A 12,212-nucleotide genomic window follows, 5' to 3' on the forward strand; every position below is an offset into this window, starting at 1 on the left:
TTTTTTTTATTGCATTATCTGGAAGGATCTCCCCCCCGCCCCCACCATAACTTAATTTTTCTTCACTGCCATTTATTTCTGTTAGTCATTATAGTCTCTTGATTTGTTTGTTAATTTTCTGACTCACCAATTAGATTTTAAGCATCATGAAAGCCAAGGCTTTGCTATTTTAATTTTTACTTCTTGCTTCCCTGGTGCTCAGAGCACTGAATAAATATTGGCTGAATGAAGGAATAATAAATGACTTTAATTAATTCTCCCCGAAGTATCTACATCCCCATTTTTATAAATGAGGTCTAAGATGCTAAAGTGTTAAGTAATTTGCCAAAGCTAGTGAGTGGAGAGCCAATTCCAAAGCACAGATTTACTGAACTGCAGAATCAGACTTGCTAATTGTCATGCTACACAGCCTCCTTCTGTACAAACAGAATGGAGAAGCAGTTCTGATAGATGTTCATGAAAAACCTGTTGATCTTTTTCTAATAAAAAGTAACCCTAATATCTTCATCAACTCTTTCTATACTTATCTTTCTCTCCTGACATATATTCATCATCTGGATAAAATTGGACTGATTCATATCACCTCTGACAAGCTTCTAATAAATGTTTATTGTGTCCCAGCCACTGCCACAAGGAAAACAAGCACTGTTTTCCAGAATGTATGTGTTCAAGTTCAGTTAAACCAAACTTTGTACATTTTATAATCTATCCAATATACCTCCTTGTCTCTACCCATAGACCTGTCTCCTTCCAACTCTTTGCTTCATCATAACTAAATACTCCTTTACTTCAGTACTATTCATGAGATCCCTCTTTGTTTTTATTAATAATTACCTAGCATTCAAATGTATCTAGTTAGCAGAGGAACACATTATTTATATGAAAGAAAGCAGTGAGGTTTAAAGTACCACAGAGATCTTTTGAGATCCTTCAGTATGAAATCAGAAGTGCTCAGGTTAAAGAAGACCTCTTAAAATAAATTTGGGCATGAACTGCCAAATAAATATAAGCACATTGAGTAAAATTCTCAGGATCCCTTTCTAACACACTTTCTAGAAATATATTTTCTGTTTGAAAACCCCACTTAACTAGCATGCAAAATACTTTCCTATATTCTTCTCATTTAGTTTAGAAGGAATTGGTATATAGAAGTGAAACTCATAGGCTATCTGATAAAAATAATGTGGTTTAAATAATGCAATTGGATAAAGTGATTTGAGCTAGTATTTTGCACTGTGATTTTATCTATTTAGGAAAATTCTCAGCCATTATCTCTTCAAATGTGGCTTCTGTCCCATGTCTCTCTCCATGATTCTGGGATACATTTATGTTCATTTTACTGTTTTTTTCCTATGTCTCTTATTCTCTCATCTTTATTTTCCATCTGTTTGTCTCTCCATGCTTCATTCCAGATATATATGTATATGCATGTATACATATATATAAATACACATACATACACACACACACATACATGTATATGTTTCTGGCCTACCTTCAGGTTTACTAATTCTCTGTTTAGCTTTGTCTAATCTGCATTTAAACCTATTCATTGTGTTATTACTTTTCACTTATTGCATGTTTCAGTTCTACAATTTCTTTTTTATTCTTCTTAAAACACTTAAAATCATTTTTATGGTTTCCAGTTTTCTGCCAAAATTCTCAACCTTGAACATGGTCAGTATAGCTACTTAAGTCACATAATCTGTGTGGGCGTGTATAAAATAGAAAATAATGTATAATAATAAATAATCACATATATACATTTTAGATTTAAAACTTCTATATAGCTATATATACACATACACATTGTACTTTCCCATATATATATATTTCATTCCCTAATTTTATATATAGTTGGAATGAATATATGTATGTACATATACATATATGTGTGTGTGGTATGTGTGTTTGTATGTGTATATATATATATATATATATATGTTAGAGAAAGTACATTGTTTGTTGGTGGCTTTGACTTTGAAACAAGATGATCTTGGTTTAAAATCCTGGCTGTGACACTTACTAGATGTTTGACTCTGAACAAATTAGTTGGCCTTCTTTTATAGCCTCTATTTCCTCAAATGTAAATGGAATAAAAATGTCTATCTCACAGGTTTATTGTAAGAATTAAGAATGATAATGTGTGTGATCATTATTAGAGTTTCTGACACTAAACGCACACAAATTGTGCTTCTTTTAGTAAAATACAACATGAACTGATATAATATAAAATATCACCTGCTGTAGATAATGATACTATTTTCCCCAAAGGCAAATGATAATACAGAAAGAGAGTAGGCTTCAAAGTCAAATATACACGAACTCTACTTGGTTTCTCTGACTACCATCTGTGTTACCTTGGGCAAGTTACTCAGCCTCTCTGTTGCTCCATTTCCTCACCTTAAAAAACATGAATTAAACAATGCAAATCTTGCAAGGCTGATAGGAGGATTCGATGTAATATATGCATAGTTTCTGTCAAAATATCAGGCATGTAATAGGAATTTATCTTCAACAACATAATCATATTCTAATCTGTATATTCACGTTTTCACACTTTGTTAATATTTGTAATTATTAGTATGATTGAGTTTGCTGGCAGCTTAGGAAAACAAATGAAAAAGTTTTAAATGGTTAAATGATTCTCTTTTTTTCCCTTTTGATAAAGTTTTGGACACTTTGCCACCCATGCGCTATCAGGAGACCATGAGTACCATCTTCATGTGGATCCAGCAGTCAGAAACCAAACTCTCTGTACCTCAGGTCACTGTCACTGAATATGAGATCATGGAGCTGAGACTTGGGGAGTTACAGGTCTGTGACTATTTAAATGTCTTAAACAATGCAGTACAGATCTCATCTATCAAGCAATCACACTGGTATAACCTTAATATAATACTAGAATTAAAACAATCGTGGCTAGTATGATAGTTTACCAGCTGAAAAAATGAAGATTAAGAATTTAAAAGTGTAATATTTTATGCATTTGTGCCTTCTCTCCATAAGATAAAAATTCCATCTTTGAAAACAATGATACGGTCTACTTATGAAGTATATTCATTCTTGCTTAGTGTATATTTTCAGAAACATGCATTTTGATTACTATAGAAGCTCTGTTATCATTCCTCCCCTCCCCTTTGCTTGCTGATTTAGAGCTCCTCTCACATTTCCAAAAAGAAAGTGGTAAAATTAATGTAGTTATAAAATTAGTTTTAATTTAAACCCTTTTTGATGTAATATTGTAATTCGTTTTTGAGTTCTATTCACTATATTTTAATGGTGTTATATCAGGAAATAAAATACTAATATGGGAAATTAAAGAAATAATTTGTATGAGATTTTAGAATACTTTTCCTGCTAGTTCTGAAAAGCATGTGTTGTATATCTAATCACATTTTATTTTGTAAGACATTAAAGCATATTCATTCATTGTATTTAAGAGCTGAGATAATATGTCCACATTTTGAGAATTAAATTAAGAAAAAAAGTTAAAAATTTAACTTCTATATCAAGAGTTCTTTTTTGGGAATTAAATATTATTTCCTAAAAAAGTAATTTTAGAACAATTTCTTCAAAGAAATCTTTATTTAAACATTTCCCAGTATATATTGTCCTATTTAAACTATTTCCTCTACTATAATACCAAACAACCTATAACAGTTTAATCTTTTTGCCCCTTTATGTTGTTGTTTGTAATACCTGGAATAGTTCCAAAATTTACTTTGAAGAATATGTGACTTAATAAAACTATACATGGAAAGACATAAGAGTACAAAGGTATAGTAATTAGGGGAGTGGGTTAAGTATAAAAGAAATGGTATGCAGATGAATGGGACAGTGTATTTCCATTGATAAAACAGTGATGGAGGGAAAATTATTTATAAATATTATTGAGAAGATGAATTATTAACTAACTGAAAAAAATGAAGTTAGAACCTTGTGTCAAATGTTACACCAAAACAAACTACCACATAGATTAAGAAGTCAAAAACATTTTAATCATAAATTTTGGAGAAATTTTTAATAAAACTTTAAAAACATATGATGGGGAAGCACAAAAATCAATGGAAGTGATCACAAACATTGTAAAAATACCAGAGCCAATTGTAAAGAAAAATGAGATAAGGAAAACATTTGTCTGAGTAAGTCATTAATAAGGTAGTCACCAGAAAGAGACATAAATGACCATTAATCCTATGAAAAATTGTAACTCAAATTGTAAAGGATGTAGTACAAATTTACAAAATGAGACATTTTTACATACTAAAGTGCAAAAAGAAATCTAAAAAAATAAAACAAATAAATGAATATAACAAAACAGAAACAGACTCATATAGAGAACAAACTAGTGGTTGCCAGTGGGCAGAAGGGTGAGGGAGGGGCAAAATGGGGGTATGGGATTAAGAGGTACAAACTACTATGTGTAAAATAAGTAAGATACAAGGATATCTTGTATAGCACAAGGACTATAGCCAATGTTTTATAATAACTTTAAATGGAGTATCATCTATTAAAACATTGACTTACTATGTTGTACACCTGAAACTAATATATTAACTCAATTATACTTTAATTAACAAAACAAATTGTAAGAATGTAGTACAAATTTACAAAATGAGATACTAGTTTTTACATACTAAATTGCAAAAAAAAAAAAAAAAAAGAAACCCAAAGATATAGTAAGTGCAGGTCTGGCAGCAATGAACTACATCTCACTTATTGGTGGGAATGTAAATTGAATGTAAGTTTTGCTGAGGAAAACTTTTCAGATATAGATACATAGAGATATAGATAAATAGATCATAAACATAATTTAAAAGAGTGGAAAACTTAAAATTAATTTATACAGCTAATAATGGGAAATGGTTAAATGAACTGCAGAAGCAATTAAAATCTGTTTTTGAAAAATACTTAAAAAAAAAAAAAAAGAAAAAAAAGAAAAATACTTAATGACACGAGAGAAGGCTCACAATAAATTGCTTAGCTCAAAATGTAGTTCTAGCATAGCGGGAACTTTCCGCAACATAATAAAGGCCATATATGACAAACCCACAGCCCACGTCGTCCTCAGTGATGAAAAAGTGAAATCATTTCCAATAAGATGAGGAACAAGACAAGGTTGCCCACTCTCACCACTATTATTCAACATAGTTTTGGAAGTTTTAGCCACAGCAATCAGAGAAGAAAAAGAAATAAAAGGAATCCAAATCGAAAAAGAAGAAGTAAAGCTGTCACTGTTTGCAGATGACATGACACTAAACAGAGAGAATCCTAAAGATGCCACCAGAAAACTACTAGAGCTAATCAATGAATTTGGTAAAGTAGCAGGATACAAAATTAATGCACAGAAATCTCTTGCATTCCTATACACTAATGATGAAAAATCTGAAAGTGAAATTAAGAAAACACTCCCATTTACCATTGCAACAAAAAGAATAAAATATCTAGGAATAAACCTGCCTAAGGAGACAAAAGGCCTGTATGCAGAAAATTATGACACTGATGAAAGAAATTAAAGATGATACATATAGATGGAGAAATACACCATGTTCTTGGATTGGAAGAATCAACATTGTGAAAATGACTCTACTACCCAAAGCAATCTACAGATTCAATGCAATCCCTATCAAACTATCACTGGCATTTTTCACAGAACTAGAACAAAAAATTCCACAATTTGTATGGAAACACAAAAGACCCCGAATAGCCAAAGCAATCTTGAGAAAGAAAAACGGAGCTGGAGGAATCAGGCTCCCTGACTTCAGGCTATACTACAAAGCTACAGTAACCAAGACAGTATGGTACTGGGACAGAAACAGAAATACAGATCAATGGAACAGGATAGAAAGCCCAGAGATAAACCCACACACATATGGTCACCTTATCTTTGATAAAAGAGGCAAGAATATACAGTGGAGAAAAGACAGCCACTTCAATACGTGGTGGTGGGAAAACTGGACAGCTACATGTAAAAGAATGAAATTAGAACACTCCCTAACACCATACACAAAAATAAGCTCAGAATGGATTAAAGACCTAAATGTAAGGCCAGACACTATAAAACTCTTAGAGGAAAACATAGGCAGAATACTCTATGACATAAATCACAGCAAGATCCTTTTTGACCCACCTCCTAGAGAAATGGAAATAAAAACAAAAATAAACAAATGGGACCTAATGAAACTCAAAAGCTTTTGCACAGAAAAGGAAACCATAAACAAGACGAAAAGACAACCCTCAGAATGGGAGAAAGTATTTGCAAATGAAGCAACGGGCAAAGGATTAATCTCCAAAATTTACAAGCAGCTCATGCAGCTCAATATCAAAAAAACAAACAACCCATTCCAAAAATGGGCAGAAGACCTAAATAGACATTTCTCCAAAGAAGATATACAGATTGCCAAAAAACACATGAGAGATGCTCAACATCATTAATCATTAGAGAAATGCAAATCACAACTACAGTGAGATATCATCTCACACTGGTCAGAATGGCCATCATCAAAAAATCTACAAACAATAAATGCTGGAGAGGGCATGGAGAAAAGAGAACCCTCTTTCACTGTTGGTGGGAATGTAAATTGATACAGCCACTATGGAGAACAGTATGGAGGTTCCTTAAAAAACTAAAAATAGAACTACCATATGACCCAGCAATCCCACTATTGGGCATATACCCTGAGAAAACCATAATTCATAAAGAGTCATGTACCACAATGTTCATTGCAGCTCTATTTACAATCGCCAGGACATGGAAGCAACCTAAGTGTCCAGCAATGGAGAAATGGATAAAGAAGATGTGGCACATATATACAATGGAATATTACTCAGCCATAAAAAGAAACGAAATTGAGTTACTTGTAGTGAGGTGGATGGACCTAGAGTCTGTCATACAGAGTGAAGTAAGTTAGAAAGAGAAAAACAAATACCGTATGCTAGCACATATATATGGAATCTAAAAAAAAATAAATTATGGTCATGAAGAATCTAGCAGCAAGACGGGAATAAAGATGCAGACCTACTAGAGAATGGACTTGAGGATATGGGTAGGGGGATGTGTAAGCTGGGACAAAGTGAGAGAGTGGCATGGACATATATACACTACCAAAAGTAAAATAGATAGCTAGTGGGAAGCAGCCGCATAGCACAGTGAGATCAGCTCGGTGCTTTGTGACCACCTAGTAGGGTGGGATAGGGAGGGTGGGAGGGAGGGATACGCAAGAGGGAAGAGATATGGGGACATATGTATATGTATAACTGATTCACTTTGTTATAAAGCAGAAACTAACACACCATTGTAAAGCAATTATACTTCAATAAAGATGTTTAAAAAATGTAGTTCTATGCATACTAGATATTGTGTAAATAATCAAGGGTAACAGTTTAATAAAGTAAAATAAAAATAAAGTAAAAAATAACATATCACAAAATAAACATAAGATATGCAACCACCAAATTATGTTTGACACATAATTATGCATATATGAGTGTAAAATATGATCAGGTATTCAGGGTTTAGTTTTACATAGAAAGAACTGGAAGTTTATGTAAAAAGTAATAGTTGTATATAATGGGTATTTTTTTCAATTTTTTATCTTCAACCTTTTTAGTTTATAACCAGAAAGTAACATTTAAATAAATACTGAGTAGGTGAAACCTAAAGATGCGCATCCTATTATAAGGGGTGGAATAGATTATACAGTACAAATGTAAAATCAAGTTTGTAAATTCTCCCCCAAATTCCCTAGAATTTCACTGTGATACTACAAAACAGAGCGATGTCTTTTGAAAAATAAAAAAATGTTCATTAACTGGCATTAGTAAACCATCTATCTGGTAACTTATTCAGAGCTTTGTTATCACATCTATCAATCTGATTTAGTTATATTTTTATCTATGAGGGTTAGAAGTTATCTTACTTAAAGGCTCAGTATAATTAAGTTAAACTCCATTAATTGAATCATAAATGCAGTTATTAATATACAGACAAAATGTAATAAAATTAGGTGTGCTAAAGTTCTTTGGTTCAGTAATATATAGCTTTGTATATATTTGGCATTGTTCATAAGACTAGGCATAGATTTTTAAATAAAATATTAAATAATGTGTAAACTACTCTTATTAAAAGAATTTAAATGACTGTTTTATAACTGATGTTACATCATTTATTTTTAGATGTTTGAATCACGTAGCTTTCATTTTAAGTAATTTGATTTATCTGAAACTAGTCAATGAAATTGAACAATGAGACTCGTTAGTATTCATCAATTAGTATAAATGCACTTTCTTATTTTTAATTTTGAGGCTTTACAAAGCTCTCTACAAGAACAACAAAATAGCTTAAACTATCTCAGCACCACTGTGAAAGAGATGTCAAGGAAAGCGCCCTCTAATATTAGCAGGAAATATCAGTCAGAATTTGAAGAGATTGAGGGCCGATGGAAGAAACTCTGTGCCCAGCTTGTCGAACATTGCCAAAAGCTAGAGGAGCAAATGGCTAAACTCCGAAAACTTCAGGTAATTCAAGATTTTACTTTTTATATTCATTTTTTTCTTTACTTGTTTGTCTCCTAGTGATGAGTTATAAAATTTAAAGACATTTAACCTCCATAGTCCCTCAAAGTCAGTGATAAGATCACAAGACACAAATGTGTCTCAAAGGAGTATAGTCTGCCTATTGATTTTAAGAAAACTTTAATTAAAAGTTCTGCTTCTTAGATTTTCTTTAGAATTATTATTTTTTCACCAGTACCAGTAGGACTTAAACATGTTTTTAGCTCAGTAATTTTCAAAACCCATCTTTTCTTTAGTCTGGTTGTCCTCTAAATAGAGGTATCATTTAGCTTATGAATAGATAAGAAGTTATCTACCATGTAATATAGTCATATCATTTCATCAGCATATTTCACTTGTAATTTTATGTATAAATTTGACCCCATCACCTTCCACAAACCAACTTCTACTGACTTAATTTGTTTGGATAGTGGCACCTGATCACCCAAGCATTAGTAAACCAACAATTACACTGTAGTCTAAAGTTTAAAACATTTGGTGATGCAGGTAATATCTGTCTTATGTGGTAAATTATTGTGAAAAATATTAATGCTGGGAAGAATTTTGAAAGCATCATGGCGTGATGGAAAAGCATTGGAATAAGATGCCTTTGGATCTAAATCCCAGTCCAGCTACTTAGTTGTTTTTTTTCTTACCTTTCACAAACCAAAAGACCAAGCAGTTTTAAATCATTCTTTAAAGCACAACATCCACATTTATGTGTCTCTACGTATGAACATATGTTTACATGCATATACATGCATACACATATATACATAAAAACACATTTTTTATCAGTACCAGTGGCGAAAGAGGGTATAATTACTTGGTCCTTGTCATCAAGGAGCCCATGTTCTGGTGGAGGAGAAAGGTGAGTGTATTTTTTTTCCTATTGCTGCTGTAATAAGTTGCTGCAAATTTAATGGCTTGAAGCAGCACACATTTATTATGTTACAGTTCTGGGGGTCAGAAGTTCAATGTCAGTCTCAGTGAGCTAAAATCAAGGTATAGACAGGGCTGTGTCCCTTCTGGAGGCTTTAGATGTCAGCCAGATAATAATGTTGAAGTTTTTAGATTTAGTCGAATGCTTTTAAAGTCATTATTATTTATCATATCGAAGAGGAAAATTTCTGAGAAGCACACATTTTCAATAGAAATTTAATTAAGAAAGGAGAAAGTAGCACATCTGGACAGCATAGTTGAATTGTAGGCAAATAAAGGAGTTTGAAAAATCATACGCTTGAAAAGTAGCCCCCCAAAAGCAGCAGGACAAACAGACATTATGTGAGAAAATAATGGGATGTACTTGGCTATTTACAAATGATAAAAGATGACATTTTCCACCTGATCATTACTTCACCCTGGTCAGGCAAATAGGACATGAAAAGCAAATTTTTTCTCTCCTTAAAGATGACAAAATCTTGTTCTGAAAGTTCTCACCTGGAGGGGCTATGTAAACTGTCAGCTGTAGAAAACAGTTTTTGGAAGTTCAGGTTTAGGGAGGCTATAAAGACACCATTACATTGAGTTTACTGTTCGTAGTTTGTTTTATGTACTTAAGGGCACATTGTTAGTATTATCATGAGTTGTTTTGTAACTTAAAATTTCTCTAGAGGGGGATATGATTTAATGTTCTCAAGAGCAACATCATAAAACCACATTTGGTAGTAATTTTTTATTTTTAACAATAGCAGACTTCATACACCAGTGCTCATACAGTAGGCTATAAAAATGCAGTCTTAGAGAAAATATTCTTTTCCTGAAGAGCTACTTACAGACATCCTTCAAACATAGGAATTGTTCCTGGGCTTGTGTTCAAACATATCACCGTGATGAATTGTGTTAAGATAAATCAGCACCCCAATAATGCCTTAAAATGGGTCTCTGATTTCAGAATCACATAAAAACCCTGAAGAAATGGATGGCCGAAGTTGATGTTTTCTTGAAAGAGGAATGGCCTGCCCTTGGGGATTCAGAAATTCTTAAAAAACAGCTGAAGCAGTGCAGGGTAAGATTTTTATATGACACTTTTCATATGAAGACTTTTATATGGAAAATATTATTTAGTTATATTGATGATTCTGAACCAGGGGCAGTTTTGTCCCTCTGGGGGACATTTAGCAATGTATGGAGGCATTTTCATTTGTCGCAACTTGGGGTGGGGTAGATGCTACTGGCATCTAGTGGGCAGAGGCCAGAGATGCATCTAAATATCCTACAATGCACAGAACAGCACCCCACAGCAAAGAATTACCCAGCCCAAAATGACGGTAGTGCCAAGGTTGAGAAACTGGGCTAAATAAGAGAGAAATAGACAAAATATTGCCTTTTACTCAACACTCACTTTACAGTATTATTTTGATATAACATGCAGTTTAATTTAAAGGTAAAGAATTTTTGAGCTATTTGTTATATCTTATAACAGGTTATCAGTCATACTATGTTTTTCTTACCATGTATGTTGCACTGTAGTATAAGACAACATGTATCTTGAAATAATATTGATTATACAATTGTCATGCAGTGGGAGGAGAACAATCTAGCTCTTTAAAGAACTTTCTTTGTGAATAAAAGCTAAAAAAGCAAATCCATTTTAAAAATAACCTTCACACCATCTTGCTATAAACAATTGTTGCAATACCCTGTGTTTGAAAATCAAAATTCCTTCAAAAATAATAATGTATAAAACTCACCATTTTTGCACAGTTTTCTCACACGAAGTATTAAGCTTATTTACTTTTGTAACTAATATAAATAGACTACAGATATATAATTCCCTCTTTCATTCATGCCATAAAAACCACTGAACAATTTTTTGCAACATATATTTCAGATTTTAAAGGGAAAAATTCATGTGTAGTGTCATGATTCCTAATTATATGTTTCCTACCTATGTTGCATTTCTAATAGGTTGTGGTAATTTTTTCAGCTAACTTAAATTGAATTATTTCCTTAGCTTTTAGTCAGTGATATTCAGACAATTCAGCCCAGTCTAAACAGTGTCAATGAAGGTGGACAGAAAATAAAGAATGAAGCGGAGCCAGAGTTTGCTTCTAGACTGGAGACAGAGCTCAGAGAACTTAACACTCAGTGGGATCACATGTGCCGACAGGTATGTTCGATCTCTGACTGTGGCTTGCTTCTTTTTAATTATGATTTCTTAATGTCTCCCTTCACCATTGCCCTTTTAAAAAGTTTAGTCTCTATGTTGTTGCTTTAAAGCGCGGTTAATTAAAACTAGCCTTTGTCTAGCATATAAATTATTTTCACAGTAGATATTTTAAATAGTATATTCATCTTATTGGGGTCCTAAAATGACCTTATCGCATGCAGCTGTCATTCTGAACAATAAGGCCCTTTTCTTAGGCATTACTTTTATTGAATCTTTTCTCCAATGCATAACTTTATACAAGTAGTTGGATCAACAAAAGATACTTTTTACTTCTATACTTGGTGCAGAAATAAAATGAATAGTAATGCATGCGTATGTACAAATATGATAAGTATTTTTCACTTTTGATTGTTAAGATTGACAAGTTTGGCTTCTTCAGTACATCCCTTTCAATAAATGGATTAAGATTGGGAAATAGCTAAGAATAGCTCAGTAGAAAACATATAAAATAACTGTACATTCACATCTGAGTTCCTGATTTTTA

General features: G+C 32.6%; 1 protein-coding gene across 1 annotated transcript in view; it reads left to right on the plus strand.

Annotated features, from left to right (window-relative positions):
• Positions 1-12,212, plus strand: part of DMD (dystrophin) — a 1,698,782-nt gene that overhangs the window by 343,261 nt on the left and 1,343,309 nt on the right. The window contains exons 17-20 of the mRNA XM_060087208.1: positions 2,672-2,817; positions 8,308-8,520; positions 10,451-10,564; positions 11,513-11,668. Coding sequence (XP_059943191.1) covers positions 2,672-2,817; positions 8,308-8,520; positions 10,451-10,564; positions 11,513-11,668 — 629 coding nt within the window. The remainder of the gene's footprint in view (positions 1-2,671; positions 2,818-8,307; positions 8,521-10,450; positions 10,565-11,512; positions 11,669-12,212) is intronic.

Source organism: Mesoplodon densirostris, chromosome X (assembly GCF_025265405.1).
Source record: "Mesoplodon densirostris isolate mMesDen1 chromosome X, mMesDen1 primary haplotype, whole genome shotgun sequence".
Classification (NCBI taxonomy): Eukaryota; Metazoa; Chordata; class Mammalia; order Artiodactyla; family Ziphiidae; genus Mesoplodon; species Mesoplodon densirostris.